The sequence below is a fragment of the Patella vulgata genome, chromosome 1 (assembly GCF_932274485.2).
Source record: "Patella vulgata chromosome 1, xgPatVulg1.2, whole genome shotgun sequence".
In the NCBI taxonomy this organism is placed as follows: Eukaryota; Metazoa; Mollusca; class Gastropoda; family Patellidae; genus Patella; species Patella vulgata.
The window spans coordinates 32570929-32592794 of NC_065879.2; the positions used below are offsets into that span (position 1 = coordinate 32570929).

Consider the following 21866-nt stretch of genomic DNA (forward strand, 5'->3'; position numbering starts at 1 on the left):
CATTTTCATTTCTATTCAAGGCTGTTTTCAGTTTTTATTTTTCATACTAATCCGCTAGATTCCACAATCCCTAATTAAAAGACCGCGAAGAAAACCTTTATACACAATTTACACCCCGTCTCCATTGGAGTAGAAAAGTAAAATGTTAAATCCTATTTCATCATTCATTCATTCATCCATTCACAACTATGCCACGTACCAGGTATTAATGAATTTGTAGAGAAAATTGTATCGTGTATTTGCAGAGAAAAAAAACTAATAATGTATTTTCAGTGAAAATATATAAATTGTTTGACTGAATCTTGCTTTCATCCTAAGTAAAGGTTACAACATGACAACCAACAATATAGATAAGAACTATGTGTTGCATTGTATGATTGAGAAAGTGACATAGAATAGGTATGGTGTCATGAAGAGACCTTTACTTCGGATAGCCGTATTATAACATCCAATGCTTATTTCCAATGGGAAATACTGTTTGTTAGGAAATAGAATCACATTCTAATCTAAAAAAACCCAATATATCGGGCCAGATGGGATATTTTTTTTATGCCTCTAATTGTCCCTTCCAAAAACAGGCCGCTATGTGGAGATTTTGATACAACCAATGTCTGAACTACGGGTTTTTGAAACACTTTAAGTATCCGGTTGTTAATTTTTTTATTACTTGAAATGAAATAGAAAAAATAACCCCAAAAAACGCTATTGCGACCATGGACTACCGTAGAAGTCTTTTATTTGTCTCAATTCTTTGTTTATAAAACGTATAATTCAACATGTATAGTCGATTTATTTATAATACCTAGTGGTTTGTTACAAAGCTATAGGTAAATTGATTTATTGTTAAATTTATTGTATAAAATATGTTGTCTCCTCACTTTCGTCACACTCTTTGAAACACCATAACCAGTGAAAGTATTTTGGTAGAACTTGAAATTCGTCTGGGGGGTTGGATGGCTGAATGGTTAGCGTACGCGCGCTGTATCATATAAAGTCTGTCATTGAGTCGACTGGCGTGGTTTCGAATCCCCGGTTGTGCGTGGCAAGGAGTAGGGTCACCTGTCCAACCTCGTGGGGTTTCTCCGGGTCCTCCGGTTTCCTCCCACTGCTAAAGACCCCTACGAGCAAGCGAATTATGTAAATAAAATTAAACCATATGTTAGTCCCGAAATAACCTAGTTTGTGTCGAGTGGACGTTAAACCCCATTTCTCTCTCTCTCTCTCTGAAATTCGTCTAGACTATTGAAATATAATAATATTTGGTCATTTATTTTTGAAATGCAATACTTTACTTCTAATGCAAAGTTATCAACTAAATTTGGCCTTGGATTCTATAATAACTGCTTTTAACCAACTGTTTATTAATTTACTGAGATCTGATTATAATACGGGTAGCCGCAAGGGCGTGGATTTGTCATAACTTTGTTTTTTTTTGGGGGGGGGGAAGAACCCTGGAACCTTTTTATTACCAAAATAATAATTACGAACAGTTTACCAGTGTTATTTCGATGAAAGCTGTAACTAGGGGTAATATGATGACGATATGGTAAAATTGACTACGCTACAATTAAGGAAGAAGATATCGTGAAGATGAATTACTGAGGCGAGACCCAAGGCAGTGGTTAGATAGCCTTCAGAACGGGACATTCATGTGGATATAAACCTGAAAATCTGTCCTTGCTATCAAAATCATGGGGGGGGGGGGCATAGACCTATTCCGTTCGCCCCCCCCCCCCCGCTTCCGATTCTAAGAGGGGGGACCCCCCCCCCCCTAAATCCACGCCCATGGGTAGCCGTACGAGGCGATTTTGAAACCTTCTTATAGTCTCGTAAATTCGAAAATCTATGCTATCTATGCGTATTTAGCCTAGGCTATTGCAATCTGGGCCCTTATTCACGAAAACTTAAACTAAGATATACTGCAATTCGATTGGCTGACCAGTAAAATCAATTTGCATATATCCAATTTGCATATTGGTCAGCCAATCGAATTGCAGTATTTCTTAAAATTTCGATTGTATCTTAGTTTAAGTTTTCGTGAATAAGGGCCCTGATTGGTCGATATCAACTTAACTATGGATATATTCGTAATTACAGTTCCAAAACAAATTTCACTGATAAAATGTTGAACGGGAGACGACCGCTAATACAGCATGTTATACTATCACTGGAATATTCTTGATTTGATGCCACCACAGCCACAACGATTATTATCTATCGTACATGCATATTTTATATTCGTTTCAGTTTCATGAATATTTGACAGAACGAGAAAGAGTAGAATATTTTGGTGTTGATGCAAGATATAACGGTTTGTTCCAAATGCTTACATATTTAATTATAGAACGAATTATATTTAACGTAAATTTTGACAATCTGACCTGGCGCAGAGCATATTTAATTTGTTCATGGAAATAAGGTCAAAAAAACTAATTTCGTGCGAAGTATTGCCGCTGATTTGGCCCACTCCACTGTAATTCTATAACATGTATTCACCTAAGCTTCCGATTTTTATCAAATTCGCGGTTAGTCCCCCCACCCCACCCTCGACCTAACGCCAAAATTGACGTTGTTGGACCACCCCCTGACTGTTTATTAGAATTCGGTACATCAGGTAAGTAAACATTTCTCCAACGTCCTCAGACAAGGTTAAAGTTGCTACATTTTGAAAGTTCAAAATTTACGTCTGCCCTTGAACGATAACTCTCCCTCCCTCAACTCTGTGTGACTAATGAAGAACACTTTCTTTTCCAGTTCCAGAATACGTTGTTGTGAGACCTCACCATGTATCTAAACATAAAGAATTTCCTGTCTATAGAATTAAGGCATTGGGAGAAGATTATTTACTACATTTATCACCTAATCATAGACTAATAGCACCAGGTATTTATAGAACGCAAAGGTTTTCTCAATAACTATTAAAGGGACACGATATTAGAATAACGGAAAATACATATTGGTCCAAAATTATTAAAATCAATCAATTATGTTCTGTTGATTTTTCGATGGTATCTTTGTGCTCATTTGAACATTTGATATATATTTATATTGTCTAAATTAAAATTTTATTTTTGTTTAATTTTAATTTTTTTTTTTTGTAATCCGCCTTGTTGCCTCTTTAACTGAATAAACAAATTAATTCTAGCCATAACTGAATTAATACTAGAACTTAATTCAGTTAATTGTGTGCCGGTATTTCAATTAATGATAATTATTACCACCAACCCCCTTTGTCATTGTGGTTTAATAATTTTAAAGACTCTTTTATGGTATCTGAAAACACTAAACTTTTTAATATAATATTAGAAAGTAGAATTTTTTAATAGGCCTATATGTTAGATAGTAGAATAATTTAGATGCCTTTTGAATTCTATTTCATCTGTTCTTTGTTCACTAAAATACAACTGTATTTAGAGATGGCTATTATTTGAAATGGTGTAGTAGTATTTCAATTTAATACTGTCTTGTGATTTACCTTTTTAATTTTAAATTTATTATTTATAACTTTGATTCCAGGATGTATGGTTCATCACAATAAAGAAAATAATACTGGACACAGGTATCCTTGTCACAGCAAGGGAGATAACTGTCATTATCATGGCACATCTATTAATCACAACTCATCAAAGGCTGCTATAAGTAACTGTAATGGATTGGTAAGTCTGAGAAATGAAAAATGAAATGAAATTGGGTTTAACGTCCTACTGTTCTGCTCCAAACTGGGCTAATGAAGATGGGCATACGCCATACAGTGTGCTATGAGGGGAATTTTGCTTGGACAGCGGCACTATGGCCTTCTCTTAAATTGAATTCCAACTGTCAAGGGATCTTTTACATGCATGCCAATGTGTACACAGGACCTCGGTTTTTCGTCACATCCGAACGACTAGACATCTGTCCGTGTCAGGTCATCCGTCCTGCATTATTGACAAGGGGGAACCACGTAGGAAAATCTGGATGAACTTTTTCGGCCAATGCAGGGGTCGAACACCCGACCTCCAGTCTAGCGAGCTAGCGTCTTACCCACTTAGCCACCGTGATCCCCCAGGTAATGGAATATATTGAAGAAACTCATAAGCTAATAGTGTCAGAGGATTAGTTAACAAATGAATGTATTTTCCAAATAAACATACTTAAAATGTACTACTGGTCTCCTTTATGTCCTCCCGCTCTCTATGTGTCAGTAATTATGAGACCAGACCAGATAATTCTAACCCTAACCCTAGTTAATAATTCATGACATCCGGCCAGAAAACATCTGAAGAACAGAAAACTTCCTACAATCAATCTTGATTTAAAGTTTGAATAACACATCTTTTGATATCTGCTCTGTATGTATTTTCAGGAAGGTATCGTGACTACCAGAGATCATGAACTTGTGATTAAGCCAATCAGAAAGGAACATTTATCAAGAGTTCAACAGGATACATCTATACAAACTCCACATATTATTTATAAAAAGAATACAGGAAGTATAAGACAAACACGAAGTTGTGATGTAACTGGTATGTTGTTTTATGCCTTAATTAATACTTTTATACAAAAGTTTTATGATTATTAACACATTTACTATGTACAGGATGTCTAGCTGCCCTTTTCAAATTTCCTTTTCAAAAATTTAATTATGGTATTTAAGATTTATTTCTTTTCAATGTGATACTCAGGTTTAACCCACTCATAATTAATGAATTTTGTTAGGTGTTGTACAAGTTCTAAATAAAATCTAATAACAAAATTAGTTTTATGGCAATTCACACAATTTGTTTTTTTTTAATATTCAGGACCAAACAGATATCTAAGTAAGAAGAAATCGAGACGAGAGAAGCGCCAGGTATCTGGTGAAAAGTTTTTAGAGATGGCGTTAGTAGCTGATAAACATATGTATAATTACCATGGTGATGATTTAAGGCAGTATATGTTGACAGTGGCTAATATTGTAAGTAATCTTCATATATGTTGCATTTGGTGGTGTTCAGTCTTCACCATGTATTACTGCAACATTTATCTGATAGGAGGCCAGAAGTTACTTTCAGTTGAGATGTGAAAATATTAACGAATCAGATCAATCAGGTATATTTTACATTGCCAGTCATGACCCTACAAACATTTTTTGTATTCTGATTTAAAATTTTATTTATGACGCTCTTTTACCGTATGACGGGTATATAATCATCTGATTTGTTAATTGAGTGGTGTAGGTATGGGTGCTATTAATCATTTTACTTTACTGAGTAGCACAGGTTAACATATTAAACTTGTGGTACAGGAATATCAGTTAATGAAGTCAATGTATTAGACAAATGTAGTAATGCTATGGACATGAGTAGCCAATATGGATATTGAATTTTAAGATATTAAATAAATTTTTTTACTATTTTCTTAAGTGTATGCCTTGAATTGCAAATTGCTGTTATTTTGTAGGCTGCTGCTAGATTTGTAGACCCTAGTTTGAGAAATTCAATAATATTGACCATTGTAAAAATACAAATATTGGAAGATGATGTGGTAGGTTTATTTTTATATCTTTAATTCTCTGTCACATTGTTTTTATATTCCTGCATGTGGATGATACACAATATATCACAAAGTAATTATATACCTCCTTTGGTATATATTTTGGTAATTTTGTTTAGGGTTTCCTCCTATATAAATTGATTTTATATTAAAGAACATTTTTTTTAAATTGACAGCCTGATTTACTGATTACTGAGGAAGCAGATGAAACATTAACTAGATTTTGTGAATGGCAGGAACAATTTAATGATGAAGATGATAATTCTCCTGCTCATTATGATGGTATATCTTTACTTACCAGGTAAGAATCAAATATTGCTGGTATAGTGATTAAGTATATATCATAGTTTTGCATCTGATTTAATGGTTTAAATAAATATTATGAAATATTAATAACCGTGAAGTATAGTAAATGATCAACTGTTACTAACAATACTAACAGGAACGGAGAAGGGTCCTGCTCATGAAAGCCTACCTTTCGATATGATCAATGCGAACTGTCGAGTATGTATTCATGTTTTATTTTGAAAAAAACGTACACTGATTTAGTGTTTTGTTTATTGTAGATTGGACATTTCCCATCTAGGTATTAAATCTAATACTGGATTAGGTACAGTAGGTGGAATGTGTACACCTAATGCCAGATGCACATATTGTGAAGATACAGGTTTAGATCTAGGTTTAACTTTATCACATGAAACTGGTCATACGTTAGTATCTTTGATTATTTATAAGCTAGTTTTAGGATAATTCCTCTCTCATTATATAAACAGATGCATATATATTTGCAATTTGAAAGAAAACTTTACTTTTGTAAATATCTTTTCATTAATTTATTCCATTTACAAAAATATTCTGAAGACTAAAGGGGAGATAACTCTTGTTGGATAACATCTTTTGAAAAAATAGAATAGCAGGTATTCACTGCTTAAAATGGCTTGAAAACATTGTGTTTTTATGATTTTTGTAATCAAACAAATATTGATATCACTCAGGGTTTTTTGAAGACTCAAGGGAGATAGCTCATTGCAATGTTAAGGTCTTCACTTATAGCAAACTATGTTTTCTACTTTACAGACTAGGTATGGAACATGATGGTAATGATAATTATTGTCAAGATGGTAAATATATCATGTCTGGAAGTGGAGGTGGAGGACCGGACTCTTTCATGTGGTCTCAATGTAGTGCCAGTGCACTAGAAGAATTTCTGAGGTAATGATGTCATGTCCCATCACAAACCAAGGCGGTCTGTAAATCTTACCATTGAAAAGATTTAAAAAACAACAACTTGGTTTCATTTGTTGTAATTATTTTAAGATTGTTTATTTTGTTATTAAAGATGCATTATACATGGGCTATATATGCCTATTGCAGCTCTTTTATCTGGCTTTAAAAGGAATATGAATTAGTATTTAGACATTTACTCACATGACAAACCCATTAGCTCTCTAAACTATCAGATGGCTAAGATATTTAGTGGATTAGTACTTGACATTCAAGACTATTTAGGCTTTTTCTTGAAAAACCTTTAAACATTCATGACTTCCCTCAGAATAAAGTAATTTGACCGAAATATTTAATATATTAATTTTTCATTATATTCATTTTTAAACTATTATAGCAAACTATAACATAATATTTCCAATATACATAGAAATTAATTTATAGAAAAATCATGTAGTAATTTATTTTTATTTTTCAGTAATGAGAACTCTTATTGTTTGGATGATTTTCCCACAGGTGAAACTATAAAAATACCTACTGATTTACCTGGTACTATTTATACTGCTGATCAACAATGTGGTCTGTTCATGGGACCAGAATCTAAAATATGTCTGGGTACATCTTTAGTTGAACCGTTTAATAATGTGAGTTGAGTTTTAAACATTACATGTATTAATAAAAAAAGAAGCAGACTTTTCTTTTAGACATTAGTGACATCCTGAAACTTTTTTAATTTGTGAATATTGTGATTATATATTTTTATAAGTTATATAACTAATACTACCGGCTCTCATTGTTATTTCTTTCTATAGGATGAATGTGCTCGATTAGTTTGTTACGATCCACATAATTCAGGTCAGTGTATTGGAAGTCAGTCACCAAGAATGGATGGAACAGAATGTGATGAAAGAAAGGTAGGATACATTCAATATTAATTGCTATTTTAGTTTGGAATTTTAGAAATCTATATTATAGAGATTCTTAGAAATTAATTAGAAAGTTATCCGTCCTTGATCATAGATGACCAAACCAACGAACTTTTATTATCACAGATAATTGGCAATTGTTTTTGAATGAAAACCTTTCTATATTTTAGTGGTGTATAAAGGGTCGATGTGTAGAAATTGGAACAAAAGGACCTCAACCTGTAAATGGTGGATGGTCGGAATGGGATGTTGATTGGTCACAATGTTCTCGTACTTGTGGTGGGGGCGTGAAGATTAAATCACGTGAATGTAACAATCCAAGGTAACTATTCAGAATATAATTAATTTTTTTTTATCAAAGTATGTTAAAAGAAAAGATTTTAATTTAGTAGAAATTGAAATTAAAGTTGTAAATGCAACATCCTTTTTTTCAGTCCCAGATTTGGTGGATTAGATTGTGTTGGAGAAGATACAAAAGCTGAACTTTGTAATCAAAAGGTATGTTACAAGTCAACAATATTTGTTTCAACATCTGTCTTCCAACCAGATGATCAGCCAGGCCAGTGTTGATTTTTTAATTACCGTTAATTTTCGGCTGGTCAATGTTCTGAGTAGAATATGCAGACTCATCTTTAAATTTATTTAATGTATGATTTGTTGAATTGTTCAACTTCACAGTATCAGTTTAAATACTTGTATATTTAATGTATGATTTGTTGAATTGTTCAACTTCACAGTATCAGTTTAAATACTTGTATATTTAATGTATGATTTGTTGAATTGTTCAACTTCACATTATCAGTTTAAATACTTGTATATTTAATGTATGATTTGTAGGATTGTACAACCTCACAGTATATGTTTAAAGAAGAACAATGTGCTGCCACTGATAATGCACCTCTGTTTGGCAAGCTCCATCATTGGATTCCTTATGACATTATTGGTGAGTTTAATTTCCACTCTATTTTCTTTCATATCTTGAATTTCACTCCACTCCTTATATATTTGTCAATGTGCCTCTGTTTTCTTTCATATGTGTCTATTTCACTCTTACTTCTGTTATATTTGGGAAGATCACGTAAGTATACAAAAAAACTTTATCGTACTTGTCCAGAAACATTCTGTTGACCATTGCTTGAGATTAAATTTTACCTTCGAAATCAATGCCCTGAGGGAGAGGTTAATGTCCACCCAACCTAAATTAGGTCATTTGGAGCTATAAGAAGAAAAAATTACTAGGTTAGACAGGTGACCCTACTGTGATGGAACTCTTTGTTCTGGCGATATCGAATAAGTAACTTTCACTGGATGTCAAAAGTCCAAAACTCCTTGTCACTTGGTACAAATCTGCGATTGAAACTGTGACACTTGACTTGAGGAAAGACCTTATGATATGCAGTGCATATCTTAGACATCGCTTCCCCCTTCCATTCACCCAGTGCAATTGTAAGTAATGTCATGCACATTGCACAAGGCATGCTTGAGCATTCTAGAACATCTGATAACACTTGTCATTTGTTTGGGAAGTTTATATAGCAATTATTTATATCAGGAGAAGAAGAATGTTTTAGATATTGTCAGACCGAAGATAATGATGGACAAATACAGATGAGAACAATCAACGATGATGAGAACTATTTTGATGGAACTTTTTGTTCTGGAGATTTTGAATATGCAGCTTTCACAAGATGTGTCAAAGGTTATTGTCGTGTGAGTAATACTACATTTAGTAATTAAACAAAAGAGTTTCTTTCAAATTTAATGATTCAACAGTGATTCTATTTCTTTAAATCTCTTTGTTTTAATTATTCTGAATTAAAGAGAAATAATTCTGTCAGGTTAAGTGTAATTATTTTCTTAATTTTGTATATTTAAAATGACAATAATCAGTCAAGTAAATCCCAATCTGAATGTAGGTATAATATATATTTTAGGCGTTTAGTTGTGATGGTATATCAGATGTAGATCGTATATTTGATGTATGTGGTGTTTGTGGAGGTCAAGGTGATACATGTATACAACATAATGGTACATTTAGTGATGGAGAAAAACAACGTAAGTAAAAAAAACACAAAAAACAACATAGATTGGTTTTGAGCCTTGACATACTATTATATATAGTACCGGTATGTCCTTGGTGGTGATCCTAGACATACTATTATAGTACCAGTATGTCCTTGGTGGTGATCCTAGACATACTATTATAGTATGTCTTTGGTGGTGAGGGGCAGCAGACTTTCTGAACAATGTACAATCTCACCAATATTTAAAGAATTCCAAGAAGAGCTCGGCCCTGTATCACATCTGGAGATTTTTAAATCCATACTGATTAACTGTATATAATTATACTTAAAGTGTGTTTGAACTTTAGCTGAGTGGGGATTTTTGAATTATCTATTGTTGTCCCCATCTGCATCAGCTTAAGATCCAGCAACTACATATATCTCCCTGCCTATCCAACCTCGACTGCACCTTTTTATAAAAGCTGTCCCCCCTTCCCTCAATCAGTAATATACCATAGAATACTTGAAGTCAGGGTTTTTGTTATGTATGGTTATACATATATTTATATAATATTTTTATAGGTTATGTAACATTTGTGACAATACCTGCAGGTAGTAGCGGTATATTTATAAATAATCAACATAGTGGATTCACTTCAATGAGTAAGAAAATTTAATTTATAATTTTTTAAAGAAATTACAATCATTATGGAATATTTGTCTTCCAATACATGGAATCCTAAATGAAGGGGAAAAGAATATGTATTGTTTTCAAATATTATGTTAACTATTGATTTAATTTAATTGTTAGTATACAGCTTATTATTGTCTATGTTACTAAATTTCATTGTTCCAGACATACAAAGTGAATGGACTGGATTATGGAAAGGCTACACAGATCACAGACACCTCCGAAAAACCACCAGACTCTTTGTGGAACCAGAGATATGACATGGAATGAAATAAATAGTCTCTGATTTTATTTTCTATAGGGATCAAAGTTGGAGAGGAAATATTGTTTAACATAGAAGGTGGTAAAAATGATCAATCAGGACAATATATTAGTAGTAATGGTGTCAAGGTCAAATATACCAGACAACTTCGACAACCAGAACTTATAGAAATAGTTGGACCAATACCATTTGATATAGAGGCTCAGGTATTGAAATATTAAAGGCCCATTTCTAGTTCATTTAGCACAATAAAAAGGATGTGAATTCAGTATAAACTAACAAGATAATTTTAAAAAGTCATGGTCGGACTCAAAATCTCTGGGTTGTTGAAACGAATGGAGAAATCTGTGGAATTTGCTAATCTGACAAATTATAATTGCGTTGAAAATTTGTACGTGTATTGATTTATTAAGTATGTTAGTTTAGGGTAGACCAACATTTCCACCACAAAAGTTAAATTGGTGGTAGTTAGGGTGAAAAACCTTGGTGTCTGAAACAAGGTAGATTCTATTTTTGTATTGTAATACAGGTATGGAAAAATTTTGGTAGTACTTTCTTCAGCACTAGACCTGATATATACTATGAATATTATACACCAAAAGAAATAAAACAGACAGACAATTTTAAATGGAGGTCTATAAATGAAGGTTGCAGTACAACATGTGGTGGAGGTAATGAATTGAAATAACTTTCGTCTATTTGAGAAAATTATGGGATATATTAATATTTTCATCAATTTACAGTCTATTTAGAGGAGAAAAACAGCTCCGTCTCAGGGGCAGATCCAGGAATTTTTGCAGGATGGGGTTTGCCAGGTTCCTGTTAAGAAAATTTGACAGTTGACAATGCAAGATGCCATCACTGTCTCCAAATTACGTAGGCATATATACACTTTTAAAGAGAGAAATCCAACATTACAAATTGACATCAATTTTTATTATGAATTAATAGGATCACATTGTGATCCACTTTTAATGATACAAAGCATTAATTGTTATATAACATATGTCTTATATCATTATCTCACACTTTGAATGCCCATCCCATCCCACCATCTGATGATAACACCCCAAACCTGGATCCCCCCCCTGCATCCAAAAACACATTAGAATGTAATATCATGTCCCAGTTTCTGGGTCTTTTTTAAGCAAACATGTTTTTTTATGAATACATGTGTTATGTAAAAGGAAGAGAATTGAGTTCTGAGAGCAGTGTTTCCTCCAATTCTTCTTTGAATTCCCTACCTATCAGTTGGAACCAATATCTAAAAATTCTTTTAAAAAAGCCAATAAGGGGAGCCACGGTGGCTCAATAAGTAATGCATTGGCTGTTTAAAACAGGAGATCCCAGATACGATCCTGCTTTTGGCCAAGGAAAGTCCTAATAATAATTACCGGCATGGTTTCCCCTTATTAGTAGTTCAATCTACAGCACACTTTGAGTTGTAGCCATTTTATAAGTTAATTTCTTGCAATTATATTTGTATGTTAAGGTCAGATGAAAGTAAAAATAGAGTGTATAGATACATTAAGTGATAATATAGTTGATGATAAAATGTGTTCTACAGAAGATAAACCTCTTACTAATGGTCAGATGTGTAATGAACAACCATGTGCTTCTAAGTGAGTATTACTGATATATAGGTTCTGGTTGGAATATTGTAAGGGGTTTATACAACATGCAGCAAACAGGAATAGAATGGGGTTTATCATCTTTCCAACACAATACTTTTGTCATTTTGAGACTAACATGTGACTTTCATTTCAGTTGTTATGTGTGCAATCCTTTTGTGTGGGATGAGGGATTTTGCACAGATAGTGGCGTTATCCCATCCAAACGACAAGGCACACTTTCCTTGTCATCTCTGTAGATTTCACCTCTGGCAAACGTTAACTAGTCTGAGGGTTCTTCTTGGCCCACCCTAGAAAATGAATTGATAGCCATGATATTATTTATAAAATATGACAGTTAAAAACTATTTAATACCTGAGCAGCATTTTCAGAAATATGTTAGTCACTTCTAGATGGTAAACAATGCTTATAAGGCATTCAGTTTGTGGAGAATAGTTTTTATTGCAATAATTGTGGTTTATTTATGCTTTGTTAGTAATTGCAGGATGACTGCATCATACACAACTATTAACAAACTGAAAAGCCTTAAGATACGCACTTTGACATGAACTAGACAAAAAAAAAACCATTTCGTGTTAAAGAGAACTATCAAATTAGATGAATGGTCATTTGAACAAATTAAACATATATTTTGTAGTTGGAGAACTGGTAAATTTAGTGATTGTTCGGTAACTTGTGATGGTGGTGTAAAGAAACGTACAGTTGATTGTATACAATCTATTAATAATACACTTACAGTCGTAGGGGCAGATAACTGTATTGGTGATAAACCGACTGAAACAGAAAGATGTAATGATTTAGCTTGTCCTGGAGTTTGGATGGTTGATACATGGTCACAGGTTTGTAAAAAAAACATGAAATGGAGATAAAACAAGCAGAGAGTAAGGCTGATGGCCTGGCTAAAATAAATATAATACACTTATTAATCATTTTATAAAGCATAGAGCGATCAAATTACTTATAACGCTGCTTAACCTGAGCCAGTATTGATGTAATTGATTATACCCCAAGTTTTAATTTATCAAATCAAATTGCTTAATGAACATCTACACCAAGTTTTAACATAAAATCATGGCATAGGCAAACAAGATGGGCATGTTTCAACTGTCATTATAGCTGGCGGGTGCATGCTTTGTGGCCTGAACTCTTTGGTTCATGGCATTGTCATGGTTTGTTGTTGGATTGTTGTTCTGGAACAATTAGTTAAGTATTCTCCTGGTGATGCCCAGCTTTAGACCACTAGACCCTTTAACCTATATATTTGATTTAATGTTTAGATACAGAGAAATAATGAATAAAGTATTTCATATATTATAGTGTTCTCAGTCATGTGGTTTGGGTATAAAGGAACGTAAAGTTAATTGTGTAAAGAATGATACTAGCAAGACACCAGTAGCTGATATACAGTGTGATTTCTTTAATAAACCAAACATGACAGAAAAATGTCTTCTAGCTCCATGTTATACCAATATCAGTAAGTTCTTTTAGATTTCTCATAGAACTGAGATGTTCTTTGTTGAGAATTTATATCTGCTTCCAGGTACAGGAGTGGATTCTTTCAGTCATGTGATTATTCTCATGGCAAGTTCACTTGTGGTTGTTACTTGATTTTGCTAAATTTGTTGATACTTAGTATTTTGACTATCTTGGTCAGGATTTATTATCCTTGATTTTTGGACCAGGAAGTTGTTGCTGTTATTGTTCTTCTTCTACTTCTTGGGGGTGTGACACTGATATTTGAAAAATGCCTAAGACTCTACCAATTTAAGTATAATTGACATGAAACTTGGCATGCTTCTTCTTGAACAATTGCGCACCGACTGTCAGACTTTGGAAATGATGTCATAATAATTGATTTCTTCAGTCATTTCACATCTGCTGTAGAGAATGGCATAACTATGCTGTAACATCCACAAAGAATTCCTGCAAGGGTTGGAATCGATTTTATGCAACTTGCATTGCTCAAGATGGAACCACATCCAAAAGTCTTTTGAAGTGTTAGTGATTTGATTGTCTTATTAAAATGTCCATAAAAATATTCCAATGAAAAATAAGTCACTTGTATTCTACTTTTTCAGCTGGTGATAATTGTATTGATAAAGTTGATTGTTCCAGACAAGATAATGTTTGTCACAATTATCCTGAATATGCTCATACCAATTGTTTACTGTATTGTGGTCTTTGTGTGAAAACAGCCTCAATAACAGGGACTACATTGACAGAGACTTGCGAAGATAAGGCTGACTGTGAGGCATATGGATCTAAAGTTTGTACAGACTACACACAGTGGAGCAAAATGAACTGTGCCAAATTTTGTAACATTTGTAGTATTGCCTTGAAGGCAGTTGGACTAAGTGAAAAACAATCCACTACAACACCAGCTAGTGCCATTACACAGCAGATGACAAACTGTACAGATACATCTGATAAATGTCAGAGCTATGGAAAAACTGTCTGCAAAGATTACAAGGAATGGTCATCAATTTACTGTCGCGATTATTGCGACTTTTGCTCAGGTAAGGAAAAGACAATTTCAAAGGAAGTTAAACCAACAACGTCACATAAAATAATCCAATTAACAACTGTTAAAAATGTAATGGAAACTAACACTAACACTCATGTAACACCAACATCTAACAAATTTGGAAAACAAGTTTTTGATCATACAGCAGATACAAAAACAACAGGAGGAAGAATAACACCAGCCATCATGGAGCCTAAATGTAAAGATCTAATCAATTGTAAATCTTACGGTGAAAAAATCTGCATTAAAGTTAAGACATGGTCTGATGTTTATTGTAAAAACTACTGTGGACGATGCCCTTTAAATAAAGTGACGTCAACACAATCCAATTTGACCCCAATAAAAACTTCTTCATCAAAGATAATTCTGCCAGATAATGAACACATTGAACTACATGCATCAATGAAGATTTTGCTCACTACGGTTACACCAGTACCATATGCAGTAAAAAGTTCTTCAAATTCATCAGAATGTTATGATATCTCACATGATTGTAATGATTATGACAAAACCATGTGCAAAGTTGGTCGGTACCAAAAATGGATAAATCAGTATTGTAGAAAATTCTGTGATCTTTGCTCAAAAGATCACCGACCAAAAATTAAAAAGGCCCATGGACCTATATGTAAAGATGAGATCAAATTTTGTCATGCGTATGGTAAAGGTGTTTGTAAAAAGTATGTTGATTGGTCGTTATTAAACTGTCCATTATATTGTAATCTGTGCGCTAACATTACTGACCAATCAGATCCCATTTCTGAAAGTACTAACCAAGCAGATTCCAGTTCTATTTCTAGACGTACTAATGAATCAGATGCCACTATTACTAACCCATCCGATTCGACGTCTGACAATACTAATGATGTGAATAGTACTAACCCATCAGATTCGAGTTATGATAATAATAATAAAGAGAACATGGTGATGGTACATGTAGAAACTAATAAAGGTGAGAGCACCAATTATTAAATACTAATTCTTGAAATATTTATCCGTATGCAACTATGCATCAAAGACTTCACTGATTTTACCATTTATGAGTACGTTTTACTTTTGACTTTTGACTTTGTTCTCAGATGCATGTTAATGGCCAGCACGTTTTCAAATCATAAGTTCTATAAACATTGGAGGCAGGTGTTGAAATTTTGTTTAATGCATGATTTGTAGCAGTGAAAGTATGCATTTTTTATACGCCCACATTTTCATGTGGACGTATTATGCCGTCGCCCCTGTCCGTCCGGACGTCCACAATTGTTTTTGGACTCTCTACAGGTCACAATTCTTATCCAATTTTGACGAAACTTGAAATATAGGTTCATCCCCAAAAGATCTTGGCTGCTTTCGATATTGGCATGTATCGGATCGAAACTTCATGGATTATGGCCCCTGATTGTACGAAAATTCACGTTTTTAGCTTGTGGACCCTATAGAGGTCACAATTTTTATCCGATTTTTTTAAAACTTGAAATGTAAGTTTATAACCCAAAGATCTCAGTTCCTTTCGATATTCGTGCTTATCGGACCGTAACTTCCTGAATTATGGCCCCTGATTGTACGAAAAATCACGTTTTTAGCTTGTGGACCCTATAGAGGTCATAATTTTTATCCGATTTAAAAAACCGTATTATTATATGACCGTTACACCCTAAAGAAGGTTGAGTTCGAATTTCGTGGAAATCGGCCGAAAATTGACAGCAAAATGGCCGCCGTTCGTTCTCAAATAGCATAAAAATATGGTATATCAAGGTTGTGGACCCTATAGAGGTCACAATTTTTATCCGATTTTGTTAATTGAAATTTAAGTTTATAACCCAAAGATCTCGGTTCCTTTCGATATTCGCGCATATCGGACTGTAACTTCCTGAATTATGGCCCCTGATTGTACGAAAAATCACGTTTTTAGCTTGTGGACCCTATAGAGGTCATAATTTTTATCCGATTTAAAAAACCGTATTATTATATCACCGTTACACCCTAAGGAAGGTTGAGTTCGAATTTCATGAAAATCGGCCCAAAATTGACGGACAAAATGACTGCCGTTCGTTCTCAAATAGCGTAAAAATATGGTATATCAAGGTTGTGGACCCTATAGAGGTCACAATTTTTATCCGATTTTTTTGAAACTTGAAATGTAAGTTTATAACCCAAAGATCTCGGTTCCTTTCGATCTTCGCTCATATCGGACCGTAACTTCCTGAATTATGGCCCCTGATTGTACGAAATATCGCGTTTTTAGCTTGTGGACCCTATAGAGCTCATAATTTTTATCCGATTTAAAAAACCGTATTATTATATCACCGTTACACCCTAAGGAAGGTTGAGTTCGAATTTCGTGAAAATCGGCCCAAAATTGGCAGACAAAATGGCCGCCGTTCGTTCTCAAATAGCGTAAGAATATGGTATATCAAGGTTGTGGACCCTATAGAGGTCACAATTTTTACCCGATTTTGGTGAAACTTGAAATGTAAGTTTATAACCCAAAGATCTCGGATCCTTTCGATATTCACGCATATCGGACCGTAACTTCCTGAATTATGGCCCCTGATTTTATGAAAAATCAAGTTTTTAGCTTGTGGACCCTATAGAGGTCATAATTTTTATCCGATTTAAAAAAACTTATTATTATATCACCGTTACAAGGATGACTGAGTTCGAATTTTGTGAAAACAGCCCAAAATTGACAGACAAAATGGCTGCCGTTCGTTCTCAAATAGCGTAAAAATATGGTATATCAAGGTTGTGGACCCTATAGAGGTCACAATTTTTATCCGATTTTGTTGAAACTTGAAATGTTAGTTTATAACACAAAGATCTCAGTTCCTTTCGATATTTGCGCATATCGAATTGTAATTTCCTGAATTATGGCCCTTGATTGTAGGAAAAATCACTTTCTTGTTAGCTTGTTCTCTATCCATCTCTCGAAAATGTGGGCGTATCCTGCCTGGCAGCCGCTGGTTTCTATAAAATATAGCCAAAGTCTTGTCAACTTGCAAGCCGCACACCTTGATGTAACCTAGTAGGGTCATAACGATGAATTAAGAATTTATTATTTTGTTTACAGTCCTTACTTTCCCAACTTATCCATATACTCATAAGAATTATAAGAACAGTACCTTTTGTGCAGTGGTGGGTTTTATCGTTCAGATTTGTTTCAAGCTGGTGCTACCAAAATTTAGTCCATATCCTAGCTCGAGAAGAACAGTACCTTTTGTGCAGTGGTGGGTTTTATCACTCAGATTTGTTCCACATCAAGCCGGTGCTATCAAAAATATAGTCCTTTTCCTAGCTTGAAAATGGTAGATCATGTTATTATTAGGGATACAGGGGAAGTGGGGATCTTACTTCCTCAGTCCAGTTTTAAATAAGATTTCACCTTCCATGTTTTCAATTTCATAGGCCTTGTTTATTATCTTTTAATTAAACATACATTATGCAAGAGCTAAATCTGCCTATTGCAGGTCTTTCTTCACGATTTTAATGATTAAATGGATAATCGAGACTATGATTTTTGTCCAACCGACTTTAGTAATGATGATCGAGGCTAGGCAGAAATTTCAGTTGCTTAATTCTTGGTTCATAGTGGATCAATTTGAATGAAATTTTCAGCAAATTGCCTTTACATTATCTGGTTTTTAACTATTATAGTGAGAACTGCCAACTTGTTATGTAATCTCCCATAATGTATCTTTAAGCAGTTACTATATCTATTATAATATTTAACTTTGAATTAGATGCTACAACAGCAGTGGAAGTTAAATCTACAAGCCAGGATGGTTGTTTAGACAAAGCAGACTGTCAAGCCTATGGTAAAACTGTCTGTAATGATTACAAACAATGGTCTCAAATCAACTGTAGAAAATCTTGTAATTTCTGTAAAAATTCAGTTCAAAGCGGTAAGTAAATTCTAAGATAATATGGCTTGAGTAGGGTTAATGAGTGGTCAAAACAATACATGTAATTCTGATACTAAGAACCTTTTTAATACGCCCAGAGAGGAGTTAAACGTTCAATTAACACAAACTGTAACATTGTGGGACTCACATACGGTACAACTGTATTTCAATAATTCGTAGTTAGGGGAAACCGGAGAAAACTCTACTCCTTGTTGCGTTCCAGCTTGGTATCGACACTTATCTCACTTGACTTAATGACCCACCACCCGGACCTCCGCCCCTGTCCGTCCACAATTTGTTTGTGTACCCTACACAGGTCACATTTTTTTTTTTCGATTTTTATCCCAAATTTGAAATATAAGTTTATATCCGAAAGATCTTGGTTCCTTTTGATACTAGGGGTTGGTTGAAAGGCCGAATGGTTAGCATGTGCGCGCTGTATCAGAAGGTCTGCCATTGAGTCAACTGGCGTGGTTTCGAATCCCCAGTTTTATGTGGCAAGGAGTAGGGTCGCCTGTCCAACCTCGTGGGTTTTCTCCGGGTACTCCGGTTTCCTACCACTGCTAAAAGACCCCTACACGCAAGCAAATTATTGAAATAAAATTGAACCATATATTGGTCCCGAAATGACCTAGTTTGTGTCGAGTGGACGTTAAACCCCATTTCTATCTCTCTCCTTTCGATACTGGCATGTATCAGACCGTAACTTCATGGATTATGGCCCCTGATTGTAGGAAAACTCATGGTTTTAGCTTGTAGACCACGTCACAATTTTTATTTGATTTTGATAAAACTTAAAATGATAAAACTCAATTTGATCTGAGTTTCTTTCCATATTCATGCATATTGGACTTCTTGGATTATGGCCTGATTGTACGAAAAATAACGTTTTTAGCATGTGGACCCTCTAGAGGCCACAATTTTTATCCAATTTAAAAAAAAGATTCAATTTTATCACTGTTACACCAGAACTGCTGGACAAAATGGCTGCTGCTCGTACACAAATAGTTGAAAAATATGGTATGTATATCAAAGTTGTGGACCCTCTAGATGAAACTTGAAATATATGTTTCTGACCCAAAGATCATGGTTCCTGGCGATATTCGCGCATATCGGATTGTAACATCCTGATTTATGGCCCTTGATTTCACGAACAATTGTGTTTTTAGCTTGTGGTCTCTCTAGAGCCAGGTCACATTTTTTATCCGATTTAAAAAAATGTTTCAATATATCACCGTTGCACCCTAATGATAGTCGAGTTCAATTTTCAAAACTGGACCAAAACTGCCAGACAAGATGGCAACCCCTCGTACACAAATAGTGCAAATATATGGTATATCAAGGTGGTGAATCTTCTAGAGGCCACAATTTTAATCTGATTTTGATGAAACTTTAAATTTATGTTACATCACAAAAATCTTGGTTTCTTTCGATAATCAGGAACATAACTTCCTGGATTCTGGCCACTGATTGTTCGAAAAATCACGTTTTTAGCTTGTGGACCCTCTAGAGGTCATAATTTTTATCCGATTTTAAAAAATGTTTTAATGTATCACCGTTACAACCTAATGACGGTTGAGTTAGAATTTTGTGAAAATTGAACCAAAACTGTCTGACAAAATGGCCAATCCTTGTATGTAAATAGTGTAAAAGTATGTTGTGGACACTCTAGAAGTCACAATTTTTATCCGATTTTGATGAAACTCAAAATATATCTTTATATCCCAAATATCTCAGTGCCTTTCGATATCTTCGCGCATTTCAGACCGTAACTTCCTTTTTTTTTTTTTTAGCTTGTTCTCTATCCAACTCTTACAAAATGTGGGCGTATCTTGCCTCTTGCCTGGCAACCACTGGTTTTAATTTGAAAGACTTATTTGTGGCAGTAATTGATACAAAGAATATAAAGTAGATACACTGATGTATTTTGCTGTTAAATAACTTTATAAAAGTAACCTTATTGTGGCCTTAATTTTGGTCTTTGGCCAATATTTCCTTTTAATGTCCCATCTGAATTAAGATTTGCGTTCATTTCAGTTACAACTGTATAAATAACATATTGGATAATTCATGTACTTCTTTAAATAGGACCTGCCACACCACTTAACAATTCCCTTTCATGTGTCATGCATAAAAGCTAATAATAATACTTTCCTTTATAATTCATGTATTTCTTTAAATAGGACATGCCACTACCACTTTACAATTTCCTTTCATGTGTCACACATAAAAGCTAATAATAATAATAATAATACTTTCCTTTATTATTTATTATATAGCTGAGAACCATATTTAGAGTGATATTTGTTGATCAAACTCTCTAGTAGATATTTAAACTGAGACCCAATCGTGACTTTCTTTGACTTTAAAGGACATTTGTATAATCCCAAATTGACTTGGGTTCCAAATTTTGCTAGATTTCGCCTTTAAAACTTACTGACAATCCAAGAAATCAAGGACAAATAAGTCTAACAAAACTGTTTAATAATAATGTCATTTCTTTTTTATTTCAGAAGCGGGTATGATTTGTTCAGATCTTATACAGTGTTCTGGTTACGGGAAGTCTGTATGTTCCAAATACAAAGATTGGGCCAGAATGAACTGTAAAAAATACTGCGAACTGTGTTAACTACAATATTTTATGTAACTTGTATTGGCTTCCTTACATTTTGTAACTTTACTACCAAATGTACTTAAAATAACTCCCTAAATCGGGTAATTATGAAACCACTGAATTTAGAATCATGACTGTCAAAGAAATATATCTTTCACAGGTGTATGATTTAGTTTAGATGAATTATTTGATACTATAAATCAATCAAATTGCACAGAGGAAACATGTCTGTGGTTTGATGTTTGCAATTCCTTTAGAAAGACTAGACTGAAGATGGCAGACTTTTAATTTAAAATATGAGTTGGCAGTTATGTCCCCAGCCCTATTGCTGCTTGCTAAATATTCTGATTAGAAGATAATGTCAAGATTTATTAATATAAGACCAAAATTTTCACCATGTACTCTTACTCTCAGTAACTTACACTTAAATATTTGTGGTAGTAGGGATTTTTATTTTTTTGTTTTTCAACATTTTTATGTGGCATGATAACTAAGTATTGATATTTTATAAGTATAATACTTGAAATCTAATATTAAAAAATGAGATTTTTAATAAAATTGGTGTCACACGTGAAGCCCATAA

At 33.9% G+C, this 21866-nt stretch overlaps 1 protein-coding gene across 1 annotated transcript; it reads left to right on the forward strand.

The window, feature by feature from the left end:
* The first annotated feature begins 2075 nt into the window (after positions 1-2075).
* On the forward strand, positions 2076-21433 carry LOC126815604 (A disintegrin and metalloproteinase with thrombospondin motifs 6). The gene is made up of 25 exons (XM_050541328.2): positions 2076-2124; positions 2755-2883; positions 3517-3656; positions 4346-4505; positions 4782-4936; positions 5422-5505; positions 5691-5815; positions 6081-6224; positions 6592-6726; positions 7217-7382; positions 7551-7652; positions 7835-7986; positions 8099-8162; positions 8502-8607; positions 9217-9374; positions 9599-9719; positions 10250-10330; positions 10660-10826; positions 11150-11291; positions 12113-12242; positions 12890-13091; positions 13570-13726; positions 14331-14768; positions 18508-18669; positions 21183-21433. The coding sequence occupies exons 1-25, from the start codon at positions 2076-2078 to the stop codon at positions 21296-21298; spliced, it is 3585 nt and encodes a 1194-aa protein (XP_050397285.2). The 3' UTR covers positions 21299-21433.
* Positions 21434-21866: the final 433 nt, after the last annotated feature.

Excerpts from the sequence above, each read along its gene's own strand:
- LOC126815604 (XM_050541328.2), top strand. The coding sequence starts at position 2,076 with ATGGATATATTCGTAATTACAGTTCCAAAACAAATTTCACTGATAAAA. Across the intron at positions 5,816-6,080 it reads GGTATATCTTTACTTACCAG|ATTGGACATTTCCCATCTAG; the intron begins GTAAGAATCAAA and ends TGTTTATTGTAG. Across the intron at positions 9,375-9,598 it reads GTGTCAAAGGTTATTGTCGT|GCGTTTAGTTGTGATGGTAT; the intron begins GTGAGTAATACT and ends TATATATTTTAG.